Below are 27,275 nucleotides of genomic sequence, written 5' to 3' on the forward strand. Positions count from 1 at the left end.
CTGCAAAAAGTTGGAGGGAGTTTCCCTGAAATGCAATGTCTGGTAATTCTCTGGCCGCTTGAAGAAGCCATTCCTTGGTTCTGTGGAAGTGAAATTTTATGATCACATCTCTGGGGGGGCCCTCAGTTGGCTTGGGAGCGAGGGACCTATGGATACGGTCGAATTCTAGGCGTTCTGTAGGTATATCAGGTGCAAGCTCCTGGAAGAACACTGTAGCTGTTCCCTGGAGGTCTGTAATGGTCTCCGGGAGGCCGCGAGCCCTATTTTATGAGTCCTCAAGTTTGTCCTGGAGATTTATATTTGCCAGCTCAGCAGACAGTTTGCGAGAGGCTGCAGTGATCTCATCCCTTACTATGGTGAGGATTTTCTGTAGCAAAGCTTCAGAGTTAGTGTCCACAGGGCTTGCTAGGTTAGAGGGAAACTGTGACAGGCTATCGTCTGAGTGCTGTGTGGTATCATCAGGTTCCGGCGGTTTGGGTGCCATCCTGCCCTTCCCTTTCGCCTTCCCCCGGACCGGAGAGGATTTCTGTTGTGATCTGTTGTGGGGACAGTTCCGGGGCGTATTATACATACCCGTCGGTTACCCAATAGCGCCCGCAGTGGTTGGGGTAGATGTGACAGTGATTGTTAGCGGGATATGCCTTATCCACCAAGTGAAATGTTCCGACAGTACGGTGCTAGGAAATTATGCTGCCATTGTCCCTGCGACCGCGCATGCACCCCCAGTCAATTTATATGTCCATCCCTGGGCCCTCCAGGGCCTCTGTAATTTAGTTGAATGAATGAATGAATGAATGAAATACTTGTATAGCGCACAATGCGAACTGAATCGCCTCTAGGCACTGTGGCGAGCTTTGATCATCTGCTAAAAGAGGAAGGTCTTGAGTTTTTTCCTAAAAGCCAGGTGATTTTCTTCCAGGCGGATGTTGATTGGTAGAGCATTCCATAGCCGAGGCCCTTGGACAGCGAATCTCCGATCACCCTTGGATTTATACCGGTCTTTGGGCACGAGGAGGAGGTTTTTGTTGGCTGATCGAAGACTGCGGTTTGGTGTGTAATGATTTATTTTCTCCATTAGGTATTGCGGAGCTTCTCTATGCACGCACTTGTGGGTGAGGCAAAGGGTCTTGAACGTAATCCGATTTTTTACAGTTAGCCAATGTAAGCTCCTCAGTGAAGGAGAAATGGATTCCCAGGGTTTTTTTCCTGTTATCAGCCTTGCCGCCGTGTTTTGGATCAGTTGTAATCGCGCAAGTTGATATTGTGGTAATCCTATGTAAAGCGAGTTTGCGTAGTCCAGTCGTGAATTAATGTTTGTTCCAACTACCACTGCTTTGTCATTCTTTGGGATAAAAGGGATGAGTCTGCGAAGCATGCGCAGCAGATGGTGAGATCGACTGACTGCAGATCCTATTTGCGCATCCATTGACATTTGGGCGTCTAAAATAACTCCGAGACTCTTTGCTTTGGTCTTTGGTGAGATAGTCTGCTGGTGGAGTCGGTTGGTGGAGACCAGGAGGTTTTGGTTGCGGGCTTATGATTTGAGTGTAAGATAAGAAGCTCTGTCTTTGATTGGTTCAGCTGGAGGGAGTTGGTGGTCATCCAGTCCTCTATTGATTTGAGGCAGTTTTCAAGTTGTTGTTGGTGATCTTTTTTTCCATTGATCCGGAAATAAAGTTGCATGTCGTCAGCGTAAGAGTGGAAGCAGAGATCTGAGCATCTGATGATTTGAAGGAGTGGGCGAATGTAAATGTTGAAGAGAACGGGTGACAACGGAGAGCCTTGAGGGACTCCGCAGGTGACTGCCCGAGTTTCGGAGAGGAATTTTCCTAGTTTCACTGTCTGTGACCGATTTCCTAGGAAGGACGCGAACCATTGGAGATCTATGTCTTGGACTCCGGCTACTTCTGTGAGGCGGACGAGTAGAGTATTGTGATCTACTGTATCAAACGCTGCACTTAGGTCTAGCAGTACAAGGAGACACGGCTCTCCGTCATCTGCTGCTTCGAGGGCGTCATCCCAAATCTTGAGGAGAGCGGTTTCTGTTCCATGACCCGGGCGGAAGCCTGATTGCAGCGGGTCCAGGAGTTTGTGAGTATCCAGGTGAAGTTGTAGCTGATGTACTACAGCTTTCTCCATGATCTTAAAAATGGTGTTGAGGCTTGTAATCGGCCTACGGTTGTTTGGATCCTGAGGGTCCAGGTTTGGTTTCTTGAGTAGAGGTTTGACGATGCCTTGTTTGAGGATGCTGGGAACAATCCCTTCATGGAATGATCGGTTTATGAGGTGGGTTATGGTTGGAGCCACGATGTCGGAGCATTCTTTCAGTAGTTTTGTGGGGATGATGTCAATAGGTGAGGTACTGTCACGCAGTTTATTAATGATGTTTTTTGCGGTGTCTACGGTAATTGGGGATAGTGAAAATTTTGGCGGTTGCGGTATGTTGGTGCAGACATCCTCTTTATGTATTTGCTGGCTGAGGTTGGATGTTTTCTTCTGACAAATTGTTTCCCTGATGGTTTTGACTTTATCGATGAAAAAATCCGACAGTTTGTCACAGTAATCCTGGGATTCGCTTTCTGGGGGTTCTAGGCACACCGGATTCATTGATTGATTAACCAGTTTAAACAGTTCCCGTGGTTGGTTTGCGGCCATTGAGATTGTATATGAGAAGTGGTCCTTTTTGGCTTTGAAGATTGCTTTCCGATAATTCTCTGTGAGACCTTTGTAGTTAAATAGGTTTTCCTTGGTGGGATTTCTTCTCCATGTTCTTTCCGCTCTTCTGCGTTCTTGCTTTAGTACGGAGAGGGAGCTATTAAACCATCCAGCATTTTTCTTCCTGATGAGTGCCCTGCATTTTGGTGCTACCGAGTCTGCTGATTGCAGTAATGCCTTGTTCAGGGAGTTGAGTGTTTCCTCCGTAGAGTGGTTTAAGGTTATTGTAGATATATTTTTGGACAGAGTGGTTTTGAAGGCTGCGGAGTACAGTTTTTTATGCGATCTGGTCCAGTGCGTTGTTACAGGTTTCCGTTTTGCGTTGGTGATGTTGGTAGTGATTTTGAATTTGATGGTGTGGTGATCCGTCCATGGCAGAGTTATGTTGTCGAGTATGTTGACGTCGATGTTCTGTTTGAAAATGAGGTCCAGGGTGTGTCCTGACCCATGCGTGGGAGTCTTTATCAGTTGCTGTAGACCCAGTTCTTCTAGTTGATTGATGCAGGCAGTCGCGATGGGGTCTTTAGGCTCATTTGCCCAAAGGTTGAAATCTCCGAGTGCCAGGAAATTTTTGAATTTTAGGGTGTGCATTGCAAAGGATTCCGTGAGGGGTGAAAGAAGATTGGACTTTGGTCCCAGTGGTCTGTAGCACAGTAGAATATGAGTGGTGTCATGGGGTGTTGGTTGAAGATGTAGCGTCAGGGTTTCCATAAAAGGAACTGGGTTCTGAGATGATGGTTTAGTGAGATCCAGGTGACCTTTAAAGATCACTGCTAGGCCTCCTCCTTTTTTCCCTATCCGGTGTTCGGTTAGGATCCTGTAGTTTTCCGGCACCAATTCGGTGAGGATGGTGTTGCAGTCAGAGGTTAACCAGCTTTCGGTGATGAAGAGGCAGTCTACATTGTTCTCGATGATGAAGTCGTGTACTTCCAGTCTATGTTTGACTGCAGACCTGGCGTTAATCAAGGCGCAATCTAATTGTAGTGGTCGAGTAGATGTCTTCCTGTGGTTGGGAGCTGGTTGTCGTCCGGTTTTTAATAGTTGTTCTCTTTGAAGTATTTTTTGTATGGAAGATGGCAATGTGGTGTTGATGTTCCTTAGTCTGTGCAGAACTTCAGCTGAGTATTTGAAGTAGCACATGGTTTGTGGATGCTGTTGATGGTGCTATGGTCCTAAGATGATGATCCTGATCAGGGTATTGATCCTTGGGTGGTATACAGTACTGGGGGGGGGGGGGGGCAGGATCTGCCTTTGGGAGTGTGAGGGGCCTATTATGGTGGACTGGGTGTACCAAGATGGCCACCGCCTACCTCAGCTTCCAGTGTATCTTCCTCAGCAGCGTGCGGCCTGTTGGTGCTGGTCCCCGTTGCCAAATCCCTGCCCCAGTCCTTGGGTGGGCGCCTCTGACCCTCGATGAGTATGTGTAGTTTGCCGCTATCCGCACGGCTCGTGGAACTTGAGCACGGAGGCTCCAGCGTCCTTGTAGGCCGCAAGATGGCGGCCAGCGCCCGAGGAGTAATGCAGGCCTCGGCCCCGATTGCGGGACCCACGGATGGTCTAGGGCTCCAAGATAAGGTGTAAGGCACTCCAGGGACTCATGGGGAGTGAGCTGAGTTATCCACTGGCCAGAATCCAGCCTAATAGCGCCGGATGGTTATAGATTTTATCTCGGCCGGCAGAGCTCAGCTAAGATGCGTCCTCTCCCCACCGCTTCCTGCCACACCCCCCCATAACTTTTTTCTAATCAGAGGTAGCACCAGATACCCCTGTTTTCAGGTTTTTATTGGCTGGAGGGAGCTCACTATCCATTCATAGTTCTGACTGACCACAAAAACCTTGAATAAATCCGTTCTGCTAAAAGACTGAACTCACGTCAAGCCAGGTGGTCATTGTTCTTCTCCAGATTTGACTTCACAATTTCTTATTTACCAGGACCAAAAAACATTAAGGCCAATGCCTTGTCTCGCAGCTTTTTATCAGAGTCTCCTCCTCCGCTTCCTCCAGAACCCATTATCTCTGAGGATAGGATTTTGGCTTTTACCCAGACTGATATCTCTGAGGCCTTGTTACCAGCACAGGCTGAAGCCCCTCCCTCCATTCCCTCTGGTATGCTCTTTGTGCCCCTGGCTTTGTTTGCAGGTATTGCAGCAAGTATATGCATCAAAACTTGCAGCACATCCGGGGTTTAGACAAACTTTTGAGATTATCTCTTGCAACCTCTGGTGGCCATCGATTAGGCAGGATGTGTTAGCCTTCGTCCAGGCCTGTGAAGTTTGCACCAGAAGCAAGAGCAGTACCTCTAAGCCCCCCGGTCTCCTACGTCCTCTACCAATACATACCTGTCCCTGTACCCATTTATCTATGGACTTTATCACTGACTTGCCTCAGTCCCAGGGATGTTCCACGATCTGGGTGGTGGTAGGTTCAGTAAGATGGCCCACTTTGTTCCGCTTCCGAAGCTTCCATCTGCTAAAGAACTGGCATCTTTATTCATTAAGCATATTTTCAGGCTCCATGGGGCACCAATTAATATTGTCTCTGACCGTGGCTCTCAGTTTATAGCCCAGTTTTGGAAGGCCCTTTGCTCTCAGCTGGGGATTAAATTATCATATTCTTCAGCATATCATTCTGAGACAAATGGCCAAACAGAAAGGACTAATCAGACTCTAGAGAAGATGGTACGTTGTCTGATGGCCAAAGATGAGGTGGAGTGGGTCAACATCCTTCCATGAATGCAATCTACACACTGGGGGGAGAACCTCTGGGGGAATCTAGGATGGAAAAGGACCTGGGGGTCCTAGTAGATGATAGGCTCAGCAATGGCATGCAATGCCAAGCTGCTTCTAACAAAGCAAACAGAATATTGGCATTAAAAAGGGGATCAACTCCAGAGATAAAACAATAATTCTCCCGCTCTACAAGATTCTGGTCCGGCCACACCTGGAATATGCTGTCCAGTTCTGGGCACCAGTCCTCAGGAAGGATGTACTGGAAATGCAGAGAGTACAAAGAAGGGCAACAAAGCTAATAAAGGGTCTGGAGGATATTAGTTATGAGGAAAGGTTGCGAGCACTGAACTTATTCTCTCTGGAGAAGAGACGCTTGAGAGGGGATATGATTTCAATATACAAATACCGGACTGGTGACCCCACAATAGGGGTAAAACTTTTTCGCAGAAGGCAGTTTAAGAATACTCGTGGCCACTCATTAAAATAGAAGAAAGGTGTTTAACCTTAAACTACATAGAGGGTTCTTTACTGTAAGAGTGGCAAGGATGTGGAATTCCCTTCCACAGGCGGTGGTCTCAGCGGGGGAGCATTGATAGTTTCAAGAAACTATTAGATAAGCACCTGAAGGACCCCAACATACAGGGATATACAATGTAATACTGACATGTAATCACACACATATGTTGGACTTGATGGACTTGTGTCTTTTTTCACCTCACCTACTATGTAACACTGACACTACACTATACTCACAGTACATTAACACTAGACTGTTCTCACACTATAGTCAGACTACACCTACACTACACTGACACTCTGCACTCTGAGTCACAATAACACACTAACTCTCTAGTCGCTAACTGAGCCCTTCTCTATTGATCGCCACTCCAACAACACATTGCAAAAGGATCCCGTGGGAAGGAACCTTTTACAATGTGGGGTGGGGCTATGAGCACTGAGCCATTTTTGGGCAAAGTCACCATGACCTTGTCCAATCATGACTCTGACTTTGCTCTGTGCCCTGATTGGCAAAGCCTTGAACCCGACTAGCGGTCTGGTGCATTGCTTCATGGAATTAGGGTCTTAGAATGAACTGTGTATTGCGCAGTGCATTGTGGGACGCTCAGCAGGCGAACATCCCACCGAGTGCTCTGCAAATTCGAATGTACGTTGAATGGTTGAAAAGACAGCTCTCGAGCCCAACTTATGCTTGGAGTGAACTGTTCGCCCAACTCTAACGGTGATATGGAAGATGGATGTCCATTTAAATTTTTTCTTGTTTTTTTTTTTTTATAAGCATTCCATTTATTTGAGCTGCACTTTTATTACTATTGCACGTTCTATGTTTTCTGAAACATTGAAATTTTGTATTATACCATTGGAAACAAGTCAACGGGGGTTCCCGGATGACAAAATATGGTCATGACTATATTTTTCCATCATCTCTGACCAGTTGGCTTGCATTCAGCAACTAACCAGGAAACTGTCATTTGTGATGAGAGTAGCGATGGGGGGCAGCATCATTGTGCTTCTGGACAGGGCCGGGACAAGGGGTGGGCAGGAGGGGCGTCTGCTCTTGGCGCAGTAGGGATTTTGGGGTGTTGTGCTAGAATGGCTGAATTGAAGGGTGGTATTTGTACTAGAAATGCAGATTTCTGTTGGGGGGGGGGGGGTTATGTTGGTAAGGATGATTGAAGGGATTTGTTCTAGGAGGGGTAATTTGGGTAGAGAGGATTAGTGCTAGGAGAGGGGATTTGGGGGCCTTTGTGCTGGGAGGGGATTTATGCTCTGGGGGGTAGAGGGATTTTGCTGGGGAGGGGTTGGGGAAGTAGAGGATTTGAGCTGGGAAGGCGGACCTGTACTGGAAGAGCAGGAATTATTTTGGTGGGGAGAACGTTGGGAATTTATACTTAAGGGATAAGTGTGAAGAAAGGTGCTCTAATTTTTGGGGGATTTGGGAGAGGACTTTTTGCTGACACATAATGCTCATACATTTTAGTGGGAAGGCGCCATTTGGCATCTTTGCTAGATGACCTTGTCCCAGCACTGGTTTTTGGTTATGATCTCAACTGTTCCTTGGGGCATCAGTCATCAGTCAAAATATTCTATTCTATGATATTCTATGATATTCTATCCTTTTATTTCATAGTCTATTGTATTCATTTGTTCTAAACCATTCTTCTGTGCCCTGTGCACTAGTGGTCATCAACTCCTGCCCTCAGGACCCACTAACAGGCCAGGTTTGCAAGATAACTGAAATACATCACAGGTGATATCATTTGCTGCTTAGTGATTGCAGTATTCTAGTCTGCATCTCCCCCAAGGTAATACATAAAGCCTGGCCTGTTAGTGGGCCCTGAGGATGGGGTTGATGACCATTGCTCTAGACGACCTTGTCCCAGGACTGGTTTTGGGTTATGATGTCAGCTGTTCCTAGGGGATCAGTCATTAGTCAAAATATTTTATCCCATTCCATTCTATGATATTCTATTCTTTTTAGTATTACTATTTACTATTTTAATATTTACTATTTTGTAGTCTATTCTATTAGTTGGTCTATTCTATTCTTCTCTTTAGTTTTCTAGTCTATTCTGCTTCTTTCTAATCTTTTATTTTCTATTCTGTTCTACTTTTTTTTTTATTATTCTAATCTCTCCTATTCAGTTTTATTTTATTCTATTCTATTCAGCACTGCAGCCTAAAAACAAACCCTCATATTATTTCCCTTTTACTGTATTTATTGCAACATGTTTCCATTTGGAATTCTGATTAATTTTCAGAAACAAATTCGGATAATTTGTTTTGTTATAATTTATTTTCGGATTCTTTGAAATGCGTAACTATTGTGATTCGGAAGATTCTATACATCCAAATCTCCAAATAATGAAAATATTGTCTGATTTTTTTTTCAATTGGTAGTGAAATGCACATCGTCTAGGATTTACAAAACCCATAGTAAGGATCAAAAACAGCCAGGCGACTTCCATCCGATCGGCTGAATATGCCTTAAAGCGGGAGTCCGCGGGGACTCCGCGTTTTTTTTTTTTTTTAAAAGTCAGCAGCTACAAATACTGCAGCTGCTGACTTTTAAAATAGTGACACTTACCTGTCCAGCGCGCCCGCGATGTCGGCACCCGAAGCCGATCTCTAGATCGACACTCGAGTGCTGCCGCCGCCATCTTGGGTATGGGAATCAGGAAATGGAGCCTTTCGGCTTCATTTCCCGGTTCCCTACTGCGCATGCGCGAGCCGCGCTGCGCAATGAGGACAGTCCCCGTTGCCTCTGGGATCTGTGTGTTTCCCAGCAGGCAGCGGGGCACTTGCGGAAGGGGGCGGGCACTTGCGGAAAGGGGCGTAATGTACGCCCCTTTCCGCAGAGAGCTAGCCCGGAAGTGGGTGCAGTTACCTGGATTATCCAGGTAACTGCACCCCCCTCCCCCCTGAAAGGTGCCAATTGTGGCGCCGGAGGGGGGGAGGAATCTGATGAGCGGAAGGTCCATTTTAGGGTGGACCTCCGCTTTAAAGTTTTTAAACAACATTTGCACATGTGAGTACTAAATATCGAGAAAACTCACTTCATACGGTTTTCTGTTTCCTTTTCAGATAAAAGTATAAAAGAAGAAATGACACATCTGAAGAATGAAGGCGAGTATAAAATTCTGAGTTGCTTCTGTAATTATTTCTTTATGAATAAACAGCAGTGAAGTTTAGTAAGGCCTCATGCACACTGGACATTTTCTCTGCTGCTCCCAGGGGGCGTTTGCCATTTTCTTTTCCTACCTATAAATGCCCCTGCATGTTACCCTACAATATATAATGACGAAAGTGATCTGCGCAGACTTCTAACACATTAATGTTACAGAAATATAATCCCAAATAGTGTGAAAAAGTAAACACAAGAGCTGAAATCCAAAATAAAATGTGTATACATCAAAAGAGTCCATCAAAGTGATAGATTAGTGACAATAATCATGAGTGTCCATAATCCTGGTGAATCTTCTAAAGAGTTGTGTTGTGAAATTGATATTATCCTCCCTGGCGGTACGATTATTTCGGATTTTAGGTGCTGAAAGCGGTACAATTATTTTGCATGAAAATTTCGTGTTTTATATTGTAGTCCTGTAATTTTTAGGAATAACTCACTTAAATCTGTCCAAACCAGAGTCTAGCAGACATCCCGGGTATAATAAAGTTTGAAAAATGAAATCATAAATTATAATATAATAAATAATTGTACCAAATAATAATATAACAATAATAAAATTATTCAATAATGGAATCAAATCAAAAACACAGAAATTTGTTCAGTTGCAGAATTGTCACTGTCATTACTTTTCAGTATTTGATGACAGATCTCCCCACAAATCGCTATCGCTCAATTCTGCGAGTGATTCTAATTTATTATCGCTGTTTTCTATTTGGTCTAAAATCATTTTTGATGTAAAGGGACAGTTTTGGTTGCTATGGACAAACTCCAGTTTCCAGGCATAACGAACAGTTTTTATAATATAAAACTGCATGCAGGACACTGGACAGAACACTAGGGACAAAGGGGGTGTGAAATAATTACATACAGCCAGGGCAGGACTTACCATTGGGCTTGACTGGGCTCAAGCCCATGGGCCCCGCCCAATAGGGGGCCCCGCCTAGAGACATAGCCAAGTGTACTCGGCTCAGCTCCGCTCCGCTCACAGTCACACCCAGTCTCGACCTATGATGGACATAACACAGGGACTGGGCGCGACTGTGAGCCGAGCCGAGTACACTACTCTCGGCTCCTCTCGGGACTGCGAGAGGACCCGAGAGCCGATGAGAGGACCCAAGAGCCAACGAGATACACAGGACTCTGTATCTCGGCGGCGCCATTTTTAAACTTCAAGACTGCAATGACAAGGCTGCAAATGACACTGGGGCAAGGGTGTAAATGACAAGGCTACACTGACAAGGCTGCAAATGACACTGCCAGGCTGCATTGATGGGCATTTAAATGTAAGTTTTTTTCCTTAAAATTCCCTCCTAAACTTGGGGTGCGTGTTATACACCGGCGCGAGTTATACGCCGATAAATACGATAATGTATAGAAGGTAGGGCCCGAAAGTGACTCAAGCCCAGGGGCCCCCACCACCCTAAGTCCTGCCCTGCATACAGCAATTACATTATACTGTATGTAATGTCTGAGTTTCACTTTTTGAATTTGGCGCCGTTCTCCGTCCCCGTGCGTCACAACGCTCACAGGGCACAGAGCTCGGCTCTGTGATACATTGAGCGGAGGATGGCTCACTCGTACAGCGGGGGGGACATCGCTGGATCCAGGGGAGAAGGTAAGTAAACTCCCCCTGCATTCAGTGATGCGGTCCTGTAAGGCTTTTGGTACAAAATCTCCACCCCGAACCAGACTCGGGAATACCGCCAGGGGGGGATTAATCTTCTTGACTAAATAGTCACATAATGCTCCCAGAGCCCTTACCTCCAAGTGGAGAAAAATAAGCCTCAAAATCTTGTGGTTCCGTTATGGACGTTCAATATTCGCCAGCCCAGCTGGCTGTCTTCCTCCGTAGCGATTTGCAGTGCCAATTAGACATGTGCAGAGTGAAATTTTTTGTTTTGGAATTTCATTTTCGTCCGAAAAATAAATTTATTTAGTTACTCCTAAAATTCATTTTTATTTATTTCGTTTTTCGTTCAAAAATTGCATTCGTCTGAAAATCCACATGAATTACGGTCGAATCTGTCTTTGAAGGCTTATGATGTCTGTCGAATGTATAAAGAAGATTCAACGGAGCTAGTATATAGCAAACTTCGTGTAAACTTTAGAACTCTATTAAAGTCTATGGGACTCCAACGTTCAAAATCTCGAAAGTGTTAATTTTAAAGGCTAATATGCAAGTTACTGTCCTAAAAAAGTGTTTGGGGACCCGGGTCCTGCCCCAGGGGACATGTATCAATGCAAAAAAAAGTTTTAAAAACGGCCGTTTTTTCGGGAGCAGTGATTTTAATAATGATTAAAGTGAAACAATAAAAGTGTAATATTCCTTTAAATTTCGTAGCTGGGGGGTGTCTATAGTATGCCTGTGAAGGGGCGCATGTTTCCCGTGCTTAGAACTGTCCCTGCACAAAGTGTCATTTCTGCAGGAAAAAAAGTCCTTTAAAATCACTCGCGCTGTAATGATTTGTCGGCTCCCCGTAATAAAGAGAACACTCATTGAAAGTCATTGATAAAAAAAAAAAAAAAATAATAATAAAAAAAAAGCGTGGGGTTCCCCCAAATTCAATTACCATGCCCTTCAGGTCTGTTATGGATATTAAGGGGAACACCGCGACAAATTTAAAAAAAAAATTGACGTGGGGTCCCCCTAAAAATCCATACCAGACCCTTTATCCGAGCGCGCAACCTGGCAGGCCGCAGGAAAGAGGGGGTCAAGAGAGCGCCCCCCCACCTGAACCATACCAGGCCACATGCCCTCAACATTGGTCCCCCCAAAGCACCATATCCCCATGTTGATGGGGACAAGGGCCTCATCCCCACAACCCTGGCCGGTGGTTGTGGGGGTCTGCGGGCGGGGGGCTTATCAGAATCTGGAAGCCCCCTTTAACAAGGGGACCCCCAGATCCCGGCCCCCCTGTTTGAAATGGTAATGGGGTACAAAAGTGCCCCTACCATTTCACAAAGAAAGTGTAAAAAAAGTTAAATAAGACAAACACACTTTTGAAAAATTCCTTTATTAAAAATAAAAAAAAATAAAAAAAGATTCCAGCGGTGGTAATCCACTCTTGCTATCCAGCGATGGATGATCATCTCTCCGGGTCCAGCGATGGCTGATCTGATCCAGCGCAGCACATCCATCCATCTTCTGTCTCCACGGGGGAGACACTGCGGGATCACGGCGGCCTGACGTTTGTTTTATGCGGAGGGCGGAGCCACCCGTCACCTGACCCCGCCCCCTCTGGCACGATTGGGGAAGCGTGTGGGTGACCCCGCCCCCTCTGATGTAATGGAAACCTGCGTTACATCAGAGGGGGGCGGGGTCACCCATATGTCATTGGGGAAGCCCAGCTTCCCCAATCGCGTCGGGGGGCAGGGTTAGGTGATGGGTGGTCCCGCCCTGTGCATATAACAAACGTCAGCCCACCAGGATCCCGCAGTGTCTCCTCTGTGGAGACAGAAGATGGATCAGATCAGCCATCGCTGGACCCCGGAGAGATGATCATCCGTCGCTGGATAGCAAGAGTGGATTACCACCGCTGGAATCTTTTTTTATTTTTTTTTATTTTTAATAAAGGATTTTTTCAAAAGTGTGTTTGCGTTATTTAACTATTTTTTTACACTTTCTTTGTAAAATGGTAGGGGTACTTTTTTACCCCATTACCAATTCACACAGGGGGGGGGGCTGGGATCTGGGGGGTACCCTTGTTAAAGGGGGCTTGCAGATTCTAATAAGCCCCCTGCTCGCAGACCCCCACAACCATTGGCCAGGGTTGTGGGGATGAGGCCCTTGTCCCCATCAACATGGGGACATGGTGCTTTGGGGGGACCCAAAGCATCCTCCCAATGTTGAGGGCATGTGGCCTGGTACGGTTCAGGAGGAGGTGGCGCTCTCTCGTCCCCCCCCCTCTTTTTCTGCAGCCTGCCAGGTTGCGTGCTCGGATAAAGGGTCTGGTATGGATTTTTAGGGGGACCCCCACGTCAATTTTTTTTTATTTGACGCGGGGTTCCCCTTAATATCCATACCAGACCTGAAGGGCCTGGTAATTGAATTTGGGGGAACCCCACACTTTTTTTTTAATAGAGGTAAGGTTAGGCACATTCGACCACAGGATCAATAGACACAGATTGTTATTGTCAGTCATGTCGAATCTCCTATTCTATATTGAATTGCTGTAACAACGAAAACGAAAATAAAGCATTTATTTATGTTGGATCTTTTGTTTTTTGGATTCGGCACTTTCGTTATCGTTTGTCAAAACGAAAACGAAAATACCTGAAATTCAGACGAAAACGAATGCACATGTCTAGTGCTAATACCCTTGATAAATTAGTGCCAAGTGTAGATACACAAGGCAGGCCTTGTAGCCAGTATTACATCTCTCTCTCTCTCTCCCTCTCCCTCTCCCTCTCCCTCTCTCCCTCTCCCTCTCCCTCTCCCTCTCTCCCTCTCCCTCTCCCTCCCTCTCCCTCTCTCTCTCTCTCTCTCTCCATGTTTTTCTAAGCTCTCTATTTTCTTGGAAACAAAATGTATTCTGTACAGAGCTCAATAGCTCAAGCTTAAATATACTGTACATACACAACTGAAATCGTTAGGGAAGTTACTCACCCTTCTAATGTCACTTTCTGAATCAATTGTAAAGTTTTAACGTGGGTCGTGTTCTGAACGACTGTCGTTCTGAGCAGTCACATGTTTTCTTCATAGTCTGATCACCCTTCCTGTCTGTGGAGAGTCTTGTTGTCCAATGTTTCTGATTTATATTTACTTTTTTTATTGTGTGTATATATATATATATTTTTTAGATTCTGGATTGACAAAGGATGTGTCTGATCTGCAGAAATCAGGTAATTATAGGAAATCTATTAAAGTGTATGAAATGCTAAAAGCATTTTTTTTTTTTGGATAGAAAGCAGAAGGATTAGAATCTCTGTGAGTTTATTTATTTGTGGTCTGTGTCCCCAATTGAGGAGTTTCACCCTCTATATGTCCTGGTGACCATTGTGACAGGAAGTGATGAGAAATGTTGTTAGAATGTTCAGCCTCTTCAGCTTTGTGTTTTCTCTTTCCAGTTACCAACATGACGGATGATCTGAACGAGTTAAAACTGATTATAAATAAAGGTAAACATTCGGCATTCCTTATTGGGAAGCAGAGTGGCTGAGTGATTAGCACTTCCACGTAGTAACTAGGGTCAATGGTTTGAGACCCAACCACGGCACTACCTGCCTGGGTTTCCTTTTGGGTACTTCATTTTCCTCACACACTCCAAAAGAATGCTGGTAGCTTAATAGGGTTTTGTCTAAATTGGCCCTAGTATGTGTATGAATGTGAGTTAGGGACCATAGATTGTAAGCTCCTTGAGGACAGGGACTGATGTGAATGTATAATGTATGCATAAATGTAAAGCACAGTGTAAATTCACAGCTCTATAGTACCTGAAATAAATTATGAAACAGAAGCCCAGAAAGTAGATAGCTCCAATCTCCTTCTCACTCCCTGGCCTAATGCAGAGATAATGCTATGTGTGCTCTAAAATCAGGTAGCAAGGGGTCCCGCAATGGACCTTTATTTATGGGGTCCATCCATGGACCATTATTTAAGGGGTGACACCATTAACCTTTATTTTTGAGGTCCAACCAAGGATTTTAATTTATGGGGTCCATCCATGGACTTTTATTTTTTGGTGTCCCACCATGAACCATTTATGAGGTCCAACCAAGGACTTTTATTTATGGTCTTCCTCCATGAATCTTTATTTATGGGGTCCCACCATGGACCTTTTTTATGGAGTCCCACCAAGAACCTTTATTTATGGTATCCCAACCTGGACCAATATTTAGGGTCCCACCATCAACCTTTATTTCAGACATCCCTCTATGGACCTTTATTTATGGGGGTTCCACCATTGACCTTATTTAGGGTCCCACCGTCAACCTTTATTTATGGGGTCCAACCATGAACCTTTATATACAGGGTCCCATTATGAATCTTTATTTGTGGGGTCCCACCATGGACCTTTGTTCATCCTGAGTAAAGTCCAGAGCATTCAGTAAACAAATACTGGAGTTGTATTTTTTCCTCTCCATGCATTGCACTCCTCTCTGTTGGTTAAGGTGGCACTGATGAAGCTGTAGGGATAGCAAAACAGATCTTAGTTGCCCAAACTGTGCTCCAGGGTGCCCATTACAATAGAACAGGTAGGTTCCTTCACCTGCTAATACTTACTGTTACCTGTTATTCAATGTTAAATTTAATAGAAACATTTAATGTTTTCACTGCTCTAAAGGAAGGGAGGTCCTCAGACTGAGAACATCAAGTTACTTAACTGTTCACAGTTATATCAAACACATAGGAGATTCCCCTTATGTCTGCAACATTGCTTTTTACATCAGAGTTCTCCTTTACATCAGGATCTGCAGAGTTCCCCCATGCACTGTAGAAGGGAATCCCGTAGAGTTTGATGTAAAGGGGATGATGTGAAGGTGGGACTCTGGTGACCACAGTGACCCCCCATAGACTCTGTGTGGCCTGGTTGGAAATGTCACACTGACCTCACCTCTTCCATTGCTCAGATGTAGGGCGGACTCAGTCAGACAGACCTTGGCTTTGATCCATCACCTCTTCTCTTCTCCTCTTGGTGCTCCCACTCCCCCTCTTCATATCACCTGCCCATTCCATGTAGTTTATCATCTCTAGCGCCCTGTTTGGTGAGATGCTGAAAAACAAGTAACATTTATCCCATATTTGTTGCTTTGGGCACCATATTGACGAAAGACTAACTCAGCTCTGTGTATATGAGCAGACTTCAATAAAATGGCAATGGCAATAGAGAAATTGGCTTGGTGGGGGGTGGAGCTCCTGGTGACAGAGATCTGAGGAGGAGATGTCCTGTCCAGGCTGGTGTCTGGAGTGTGGCTCTGTGGACAGTTTAGATTTCCATCTCATCAGATGTTGTGTGCAGAGTATGGCCATGTGCTGGCCTACCACCCTCCTTTCTGCAAATGTCATTTCATGCCGGTTTTGGCCCCGAACACTATTTGGTCCTGTGGCCCTCCATGGTGGTGGAATGCCAGGGCCTGGTCACAAGTGGACCTTTGCGACCCCAGTAGTTCTGCCACTGGAATCCAAAGATATTATTAAACTTGGACCTTTTATTCCATGGCATGATTGATAGAGGTGGCCACCTTACACATTGACTATGCCCATTCAAAGTTTAATGAAGTCTCAATCGATGTTGTATGCAATAACTCATGATTGCACATCATCACACGGTAAGATAACACTCAGATAAAATTATTGAAGAAATAATTACACAACTGAATGCTAATAGTAAGTATTTAATGTTCTGTGATTGTTTTCAATTTAATTTTGTAATTCGTTCTCATGAATACACAGAAATGATCTAATGGAAAGTGCATTCATAATTCTCTGGAGGATGAGATAGTGGAAGGAGATCCTGCATACATAATTCTGTGGAGGAGGAGGTAGTGGAAGGAGATCCTGCATACATAATTCTGTGGAGGGGGAGGTAGTGGAAGGAGATCCTGCATACATAATTCTGTGGAGGATGAGATAGTGGAAGGAGATCCTGCATACATAATTCTGTGGAGGATGAGATAGTGGAAGGAGATCTTGTATACATAATTCTGTGGAGGAGCAGGTAGTGGAAGGAGATCCTCCATACATAATTCTGTGGAGGGGGAGGTAGTGGAAGGAGATCCTGCATACATAATTCTGTGGAGGGGGAGGTAGTGGAAGTAGATCCTGCATACATAATTCCGTGAAGGAGGAGGTAGTGGAAGGAGATCCTCCATACATAATTCTGTGGAGGAGGAGGTAGTGGAAGGAGATCTTGCATACATAATTCTGTGGAGGAGGAGGTAGTGGAAGGAGATCCTACATACATAATTCTGTGGAGGAGGAGGTAGTGGAAGGAGATCCTACATACATAATTTTGTGGAGGAGGAGGTAGTGGAAGGAGAACCTGCATACATAATTCTGTGGAGGAGGAGGTAGGGGAAGGAGATCCTCCATACATAATTCTGTGGAGGAGGAGGTAGTGGAAGGAGATCCTGCATACATAATTCTGTGGAGGAGGAGGTAGTGGAAGGAGATCCTGCATACATAATTCTGTAGAGGAGGAGGTAGTGGAAGGAGATCATCCATACATAATTCTGTGGAGGAGGAGGTAGTGGAAGGAGATCCTCCATACATAATTCTGTGGAGGAGGAGGTAGTGGAAGGAGATCTTGCATACATAATTCTGTGGAGGAGGTAGCAGAAGGAGACCCTGCATACATAATTCTGTGGAGGAGGTAGTGGAATGAGATCCTGCATACATAATTCTGTGGAGGAGGAGGTAGTGGAAGGAGATCCTGCATACATAATTCTGTGGAGGAGGAGGAGGTAGTGGAAGGAGATCCTGCATACATAATTCTGTGGAGGAGGAGGTAGTGGAAGGAGATCCTGCATACATAATTCTGTGGAGGAGGAGAAGGTAGTGGAAGGAGATCCTGCATACATAATTCTGTGGAGGAGGAGGTAGTGGAAGGAGATCCTCCATACATAATTCTGTGGAGGAGGAGGTAGTGGAAGGAGATCCTGCATACATAATTCTGTGGAGGAGGAGGTAGTGGAAGGAGATCCTGCATACATAATTCTGTGGAGGAGGAGGTAGTGGAAGGAGATCCTGCATACATAATTCTGTAAAGGAGGAGGTAGAGGAAGGAGATCCTGCATACATAATTCTGTGGAGGAGGAGGTAGTGGAAGGAGATCCTGCATACATAATTCTGTGGAGGAGGAGGTAGTTGAAGGAGATCCTGCATACATAATTCTGTAGAGGAGGAGGTAGTGGAAGGAGATCCTCCATACATAATTCTGTGGAGGAGGAGGTAGAGGAAGGAGATCCTGCATACATAATTCTGTAGAGGAGGAGGTAGAGGAAGGAGATCCTGCATACATAATTCTGTAGAGGAGGAGGTAGAGGAAGGAGATCCTGCATACATAATTCTGTGGAGGAGGAGGTAGTGGAAGGAGATCCTGCATACATAATTCTGTGGAGGAGGAGGTAGTGGAAGGAGATCCTACATACATAATTCTGTGGAGGAGGAGGTAGTGGAAGGAGATCCTGCATACATAATTCTGTAGAGGAGGAGGTAGAGGAAGGAGATCCTGCATACATAATTCTGTGGAGGAGGAGGTAGTGGAAGGAGATCCTGCATACATAATTCTGTGGAGGAGGAGGTAGTGGAAGGAGATCCTACATACATAATTCTGTGGAGGAGGAGGTAGTGGAAGGAGATCCTGTATACATAATTCTGTGGAGGAGGAGGTAGTGGAAGGAGATCCTGCATACATAATTATGTGGAGGAGGAGGTAGTGGAAAGAGATCCTCCATACATAATTATGTGCAGGAGGAGGTAGCGGAAGGAGATCCTCCATACATACAGTGGTGTGAAAAAGTGTTTGCCCCCTTCCTCATTTCCTGTTCCTTTGCATGTTTGTCACAATTAAGTGTTTCGGAACATCAAACCAATTTAAACAATAGTCAAGGACAACACAAGTAAACACAAAATGCAATTTGTAAATGAAGGTGTTTATTATTAAAGGTGAAAAAAAATCCAACCCATCATGGCCCTGTGTGAAAAAGTGATTGCCCCCTAAACCTAATAACTGGTTGGGCCACCCTTAGCAGCAACAACTGCAACCAAGCGTTTGCGATAACGTGCAATGAGGCTTTTACAGCGTCCTGGAGGAATTTTGGCCCACTCACCTTTGCAGAATTGTCCTAATTCAGTTACATTAGAGGGTTTTCGAGCATGAACGGCCTTTTTAAGGTCATACCACAACATCTCAATAGGATTTAGGTCAGGACTTTGGCTAGGCCACTCCAAAGTCTTCATTTTGTTTTTCTTCAGCCATTCGGTGGTGGACTTGCTGGTGTGTTTAGGATCATTGTCCTGCTGCAGAACCCAAGTTCGTTTCAGCTTGAGTACACGAACAGATGGTCGGACATTCTCCTTCAGGATCTCTTGGTAGACAGCAGAATTCATAGTTCCTTTTATAACGGCAAGTCTTCCAGGTCCTGAAGCAGCAAAACAGCCCCAGACCATCACACTACCACCACCATATTTTACTGTTGGTATAATGTTCTTTTTATGAAATGCAGTGTTCCTTCTACGCCAGATATACTTGGACACACACCTTCCAAAGAGTTCCACTTTTGTCTCATCGGTCCACAGAATGTTGTCCCAAAAGTCTTGGGGATCATCAAGATGTGTTGTGGAGAAATTGAGACGAGCTTTGATGTTCTTTTTGCTCAGCAGTGGTTTTCTCCTTGGAACTCTGCCATGCAGGCCATTTTTGCCCAGTCTTTTCCTGATGGTGGAGGCATGAACGCTGACCTTAACTGAGGCAAGTAAGGCCTGCAGTTCCTTGGACGTTGTTGTGGGGTCTTTTGTGACCTCTTGGATGAGTCGTCGCTGCGCTCTTGGGGTAATTTTGGGCGGCCGGCCACTCCTGGGAAGGTTCACCACTGTTCCATGTCTTCGCCATTTGTGGATAATGGCTCTCACTGTGGTTCGCTGGATTCCCAAAGCTTTGGAAATGGCTTTATAACCCTTTCCAGACTGATAGATCTCAATTACTTTCTTTCTCAATTGTTCCTGAATTTCTTTGGGTCTCGGCATGATGTGTAGCTTTTAAGGATCTTCTGGTGGATCTTACTGTGTCAAGCAGCTCCTATTTAAGTGATGCCTTGATTGTGAACAGGTGTGGCAATAATCAGGCCTGGGTGTGGCTAGAGAAATTGAACTCAGGTGTGGACAACCACAGTTATAGTATGTTTTAACAAGGGGGGCAATCACTTTTTCACACAGGGCCATGATGGTTTGGATTTTTTTTCACCTTTAATAATAAACACCTTCATTTACAAATTGCATTTTGTGTTTACTTGTGTTGTCCTTGACTATTGTTTAAATTGGTTTGATGTTCCGAAACACTTAAGTGTGACAAACATGCAAAGGAACAGGAAATGAGGAAGGGGGCAAACACTTTTTCACACCACTGTAATTCTGCGGAGGAGGAGGTAGCGGAAGGAGATCCTGCATACATAATTCTATGGAGGAGGAGGTAGCGGAAGGAGATCCTCCATACATAATTCTGTGGAGGAGGAGGTAGCGGAAGGAGATCCTCCATACATAATTCTGTGGAGGAGGAGGTAGCGGAAGGAGATCCTCCATACATAATTCTGTGGAGGAGGAGGTAGCAGAAGGAGATCCTGCATACATAATTCTGTGGAGGAGGAGGTAGTGGAAGGAGATCCTCCATACATAATTCTGTGGAGGAGGAGGTAGCGGAAGGAGATCCTCCATACATAATTCTGTGGAGGAGGAGGTAGCAGAAGGAGATCCTGCATACATAATTCTGTGGAGGAGGAGGTAGCGGAAGGAGATCCTCCATACATAATTCTGTGGAGGAGGAGGTAGTGGAAGGAGATCCTCCATACATAATTATGTGGAGGAGGAGGTAGTGGAAGGAGATCCTGCATACATAATTCTGTGGAGGAGGAGGTAGTGGAAGGAGATCCTGCATACATAATTATGTGGAGGAGGAGGTAGTGGAAGGAGATCCTCCATACATAATTATGTGGAGGAGGAGGTAGTGGAAGGAGATCCTGCATACATAATTCTGTGGAGGAGGAGGTAGTGGAAGGAGATCCTGTATACATAATTCTAATGGACAAGCAGCATCATGAGGGCCAAGGAACACACCAGACAGGTCAGGGATAAAGTTGTGGAGAAGTTTAAAGTAGGGTTAGGTTTATAAAAAAAAAATACCCCAAGCTTTGAACATCTCACGGAGCTCTGTTCAATCCATCATCTGAAAATGGAAAGAGTATGGCACAACTGCAAACCTACCAAGACATGGCCGTTCACCTAAATTGACTGGCCGGGCAAGGAGAGCATTCATCAGAGAACAGCCAAGAGGTCCATGGTAATTCTGGAGGAGCTGCAGAGATCCAAAGCTCAAGTGGGAGAATCTGTCCACAGGACAACTATTAGTCGTCTCTCCACAAATCTGGTCTTTATGGAAGAGTGAAAAGAAGAAAGACATTGGTGAAAGAAAGACATAAGAAGTCCCTTTTGCAGTTTTTTGAGAAGCAAACATGCGGAAGAAGGTGCTCTGGTCAGATGAGATCAAAATCAAACTTTTTGGTCTAAAAGCACAATGCTATGTGTGGAGAAAAATTAACACTGCACATCACCCTGAAGGAGTTACGCCATTCCTATGAAACATTGTGGTGGCAGCATCATGTGGTGGCAATACTTTTCTTCAACAGGGACAGGGAAGCTGGTCAGAGTTGATGGGAAGATGGATGGAGACAAATACAGGACAATCTTAGAAGAAAACCTGTTACAATCCGCAAAAGACTTGAGATGGAGGTTCACCTTCCAGCAGGACAACGACCCTAAACATACAGCCAGAGCTACAATGGCATGGTTTACATCAAAGCATATAAATGTGTTAGAATGGCCCAGTCACAGTCCAGACCCAAATCCAATTGAGAATCTACAATGTACAATGTATCGACTCAGGGGGGCGCTATACAAATGCACAACATACTTTTCACATATTTATTTGTAAAATATTTTGAAAACCATTTATCATTTTCTTTCCATTTCACCATTATGTGCCACTTTGTGTTGGTCTATCACATAAAATCCCAATAAAATGCATTCAAGTTTTTTGGTTGTAACATGACAAAATGTGGAAAATTTCAAAGGGTATGAATACTTTTTCAAGGCATTGTATGTTATTGCCCAAATATGGTCATATAATTGTTACTGGCCAAATATGGGCATGTGATTATATTAAGAGAATGATGTCACCACTATTGTTGATGACAGCTAGTGGAGCTGTCATTTGTTGAGTGGTTGCCATTGCGTTGGGGTCATTTTTTTGCCGAGTGACATTCATAGTGATTGATCTCAAAATCTAAAACAATTTTGGTTCTTAGTCTATAGACATCATGTCAGTAGAATCTTCTCCTGATGAATGAATATTAACAAAACGCGTAGAGACTTGTGATGCGCTTTGTTTCGGTTTCCGACTGTCATTCTGTGGAACCTGAACACTAATACTTGCGAACAAGATATGGGTCGCTGACTACAGTTACAGAAATTCAGCTTATTGTTTTTATATTGACATGTCTTTATCTAATAACAAGCTTTGAAACTACTTTGTGCTGTGTTGTACCTCATATAAAGTCCTATGGGTACATCATTTCAAGTACATGATCACAATATACAGATTACACTTTAAAGATGAACTCCAGGAAGCTTACCAAACCTCTGTTGCAGTAAAGCAAGGGCAAAGGGTTACCCAGTCCAGGGGGCATGAAAAAGTAGACTTAAAATGGATTTATCTACTGATCCTCAGCTCCGTTGTGTTGCTAGACTGGTCCTCACAATGTCTTTCCCCCCCCCCCCCCCATTCTCTAGTAGTCTAAGGTCCTCTGATGTCATCAAGGCTGATATAGGGTCCATAGCCTTCTAATAGACGTGAAGGCTCCAAAGGACAGTCCATTGCCGGAGCATGGGGGAGTGCCATTTTCAGACAGAGTGATGGATTGGGTTGGTAAAAATTATTCCCCACTGCAAGAAAGAAGTTTCAGATATCCCAGAGTTGGCCTTTAAGCTTCCGTAAATTTCATGGTTGTCCATTTTTTCCCCCAGGAAAGAGTTCTTGCTGCCCCGAAGGCTGGCTACCAATTGGCGCCAACTGCTACTATTTCCCACAAACTCTGGAAACTTGGGAGAAGAGCCGGGAGGAATGTACTAAGAATTACAGCATTCTTCTGATCCTGAAGAACAAGAATGAATTGGTAACTATCTGGAGCTCTGGATGTGGTGGTCCTGACAGGTGACAGATCCTCTTTATGTGTTGCAAACACGGAGTAGGTACAATGACATATTACAACATTTATGGAGAAAATATAACAACTTTTACAGTGTCTCTTGTGTGAGTTTCCATGTTGCTTGCTAGCTGAATGGGGTGTATATATGCAGTGCTGGGACAAAGTCATCTAGAGCCCAGGGCAAACAAGCCAAACTGCACCCCCCCTTCCCCTAGATGTGTGAGCAAAAATCCCCCCCCAAAAGAAAAAAAAAATTAAGCACTGATCTGCCTGCTTACTCCATAAGCATGGGGGGTTGTTTTTCAGGGGTTGGGCTTGGCCCCTTAGTTCCAGTGAAGGGAACTCTTAGGGTGTCAGCATACCAAGACATTTTGGACAATTTCATGCTCCCAATTTTGTGGGAACAGTTTGGGGATGGCCCCTTCCCATTCTAACATGACTGCGCACCAGTGCACAAAACAAAGTCCATAAAGACACGGATGAGCAGGTTTGGGGTGGAGGAACTTGACTGGCCTGACCTCAACCTGATAGAACACCTTTGGGATGGACTGAGAGATCCCCCTTCGCTGGATATGATCATCCATCTCTGGACCGCGGAGATTCGTCGCTGGATAGCAAGAGTGTATTAGCACCGCTGGAATCTTTTTATTATTCTTAATAAAGGAATTTTTCAAAAGTGTGTTTGTCTCATTTAACCATTTTGACTCTTTCTTTGTGAAATGGTAGGGGTACTTTTGTACCCCCTTACCATTTCAAACAGGGGGGGCGGGATCTGGGGGTCCCCTTGTTAAAGGGGGCTTTCAGATTCTGATAAGCTCCCCGCCCGCAGACCCTCACAACCACCGGCCAGGGTTGTGAGGATGAGGCCCTTGTCCTCATCAACATGGGGACAAGGTGCTTTGAGGGGTCACAGACCCCCAAAGCATCCTCCCAATGCTGAGGGTATGTGGCCTGGTACGGTTCAGGAGGGAGGGGGGGCCGATCTCTCGTCCCCCCCCCTCTTTTCCTGCGGCCTGCCAGGTTGCGTGCTCGGATAAATGGTCTGATATGGATTTTTAGGGGGACCCCCACGTCAATTTTTTTTTTTAATTTGATGCGGGGTTCCCCTTAATATCCATATCAGACCTGAAGGGCCTGGTAATTGAATTTAGGGGAACCCCCACGCTTTTTTTTTTTTGTTATCAATGAATGAATGAATTGTCAGCTAATACAGAGAACACTCATTGTGTGTTCTCTGTATTACGGGGAGCCGACAATTTAGCCGCAAGTGATTTTAAAATACTTTTTTTCCTGCACAAATGACACTTTGTGCAGGGACAGTTCTAAGCATGGAACACATGCGCCCCTTCACAGGCATACTATAGATACCACCCAGCTACGAAATTTAAAGGAATATTACACTTTTATTGTTTCACTTTAATCATTATTAAAATCACTGCTCCTGAAAAAACTGCCGTTTTTAAAACTTATTTTTGCATTGATCCATGTCCCCTGGGGCAGGACCCGGGTCCCCAAACACTTTTTAGGACAGTAACCTGCATATTACCCTTTAAAATTATCACTTTAGATTGTGAACGTTCGAGTCCCATAGACTTTAATAGGGTTCTAAAGTTCAGGAAGTTAGGTCTGTTCGCAGGTTCTGGTGCGAACCGAACAGGGGGGTGTTCGGCTCATCCCTAATGGTGACAATGTTTCTTTCGGTGTTATATTTCTGCTAATTCGTTTTTCATCTCTAATCTAGGATTCCCTGCTGCCCTTCCTGGAAGGAGATAGATACTGGATAGGACTGCGACGGGACACCAAGGACAGCAGTCGCTGGCTGTGGATAGATGGGGCCCCTCTCACATTCAGGTGAGTGTATTCCCCCCATTAAGGGGACTCAAAGAAACATAGAACAAAATAATACCACTCTACTTCCCCATCCCGCTAAGGGATCATGTACACAATTGTTAACCATCTGAAAAGCGATCCATGAAGGCATTGTGTCATGGTGCGGCCCTACTTAGTTGAATAAGTCACATTCGGAGGGGAGTACTGCCCACCAAAATCAACAGGGGTCATAATTTTGGCTACAGGCAGGTGTACATCATCATCCAGTGCCTTTACAGCTGAAAGAGGAGCTTCAGTCACCCACCAAAAAAATTAAAAGTCAGCAGCAACAAATGCTGTAATAGCTAACTTTGAATATAAAGACATTTACCTGCTAATGGATTCAGTTCCGTCCTCACCGGAACCCCGTTCTTCACAAAGCTTTGGGGCTCTAGCACCGGCATGTTAACTAAGGGAAACTGGCTGTGAAGAGTAACCATAACCTTGTGCAATACACACTCCTGAGTCCTGCACCCTGTGCAATACACACTCCTGAATCATACACCCTGTGCAACACACACTCCTGAGTCCTGCACCCTGTGCAGCACACACTCCTAAATCATACACCCTGTGCAACACACACTCCTGAATCATACACCCTGTGCAACACACACTCCTGAATCATACACCCTGTGCAACACACACTCCTGAATCATACACCCTGTGCAACACACACTCCTGAATCATACACCCTGTGCAGCACACACTCCTGAATCATACACCCTGTGCAGCACACACTCCTGAACCCTGCACCCTGTTCAATACACACACCTGAGTCCTGCACCCTGTGCAATACACACTCCTGAGTCCTGCACCCTGTGCAATACACACTCCTGAGTCCTGCACCCTGTGCAATACACACTCCTGAACCCTGCACAATACACACTCTTGAGTCCTGCATCCTGTGCAATATACACATTACTGAACCATGCACCCTGTGCAATATACAGTCCTGAACCCTGCACCCTGTGCAATATACACTCCTGAACCTACACCCTGTGCAATACACGCTCCTAAGTCCTGCACCCTGTGCAATACACACTTCTGACCTCTAGACCCTGTGTAATACACACTCCTGAACGCTATACCCTGTGCAATACACTGCTGAACCCTACACTTTGCACAGCATGTACTCCTGTGCCCTGCATCTTGGCCAATATGCACATGTGAGTTCTCTGTAGACTGACCACGGATGCATGATGCATTTTTCCCCAATGATGCTGATGCAGGGACATTTTCTTCCTTCCTGTGACACCACTGAGGCAGGAACAAAAACAAAAGGATAGTGGTGCGCTGTACTGAGGCAGAATTGGCCTGTCCCCAAGAAACAGTATGCTATGGCAAAGATTGGGCTGTGAGTGTTGTAACTGAACAATTAATAGGATAATCCTATAAATTATAAACTAAATAAATATGAATTTGGCATATCATGCAATCAACTGCTCAGACAGGGTTAAAACATACGTATAGATTTGTATAGCACACTCAATTATAAGTAGTGATTCCTCTCCATATTCATATAACTGTGACATTAATTTCAGTGTCAATGCATAAATTAGTATAAACCAAAACAATGAAATAATAAAAAATATAAAAATATAAAGATGAATCGGAATATCCTTAAAAAGTGTGAAGTGTAGCGATTAGTTCCAAAAAATCGCATAAAGTGCTAGTGCTAAAATGCAATACAAATAAGTGAACTTCACAAAGTATTTAAAAGAAACAAAAGTTAATCAAAATCTCAAATGTCCATTTATAACGTGCAGAGTGTAGCGATTATCTCCGAAATCGCATAAAGTGCCAATGCTTCAATACAATAGTGTGATTGATTGTGAAGAAAATGCAATAATATAGTGATGCTGGTGATGGTGGGTATATCCCTCGTGATCCTGTGTGGTCTGGTTATGGGTGTCCCCTTACCTTACTGCTGTAAGGTAACAGCGTGTGTAATAATCTTTGAGGTCCTTGGTAGTCTTTCCCTTTAAGGTCCCGTTGTGGTGTTCCCAAATCCTGGCGTTTTCTATCCTGCCTATTACGCTGTGTGGCCCCTTTAAATGGTTTCTCTGAGGTATTTCAGCAATGGGGGTCCCTCAGCGGATGGCATTTGTATGGGATCAAAGCGATATAGAGGAAGGATGCCCCATAGTGTAGTATATTTGGTAAATAAATTTTATTCAGAAAAAGGAAAACAAATACTCACAAACATAGAGTTAAGATGAATGTTGTACAAACGAGCAGCGAGCTCGGTATGTGTCACTTCTGGTAGCTATCGTCCCGACGCGTGTTCGTCACGGGTCACGTGACTTCATCAGGGCATCTGATAAACCACCACTATCCTT

The 27,275-nt window shown here is 44.8% G+C and overlaps 1 protein-coding gene across 5 annotated transcripts in view; it reads left to right on the forward strand.

The window, feature by feature from the left end:
- LOC143961707 (CD209 antigen-like protein C) overlaps positions 1–27,275 on the forward strand; it is a 321,050-nt gene that overhangs the window by 176,982 nt on the left and 116,793 nt on the right. For 2 of the 5 annotated variants that reach the window (XM_077471030.1, XM_077471031.1), the window contains exons 4-7: positions 9,048–9,089; positions 13,951–13,992; positions 14,218–14,268; positions 22,886–23,034. In XM_077471030.1, coding sequence (XP_077327156.1) covers positions 9,048–9,089; positions 13,951–13,992; positions 14,218–14,268; positions 22,886–23,034 — 284 coding nt within the window. Of the gene's footprint in view, positions 1–9,047; positions 9,090–13,950; positions 13,993–14,217; positions 14,269–22,885; positions 23,035–24,808; positions 24,919–27,275 lie in introns of all 5 variants that reach the window. The other 3 variants (XM_077471028.1, XM_077471032.1, XM_077471029.1) reach the window with 2 other exon arrangements.

Source organism: Lithobates pipiens, unplaced genomic scaffold (genome assembly GCF_037356315.1).
Source record: "Lithobates pipiens isolate NorthernLeopardFrog02 unplaced genomic scaffold, aLitPip1_a1.2 Scaffold_8, whole genome shotgun sequence".
NCBI lineage: Eukaryota > Metazoa > Chordata > Amphibia > Anura > Ranidae > Lithobates > Lithobates pipiens.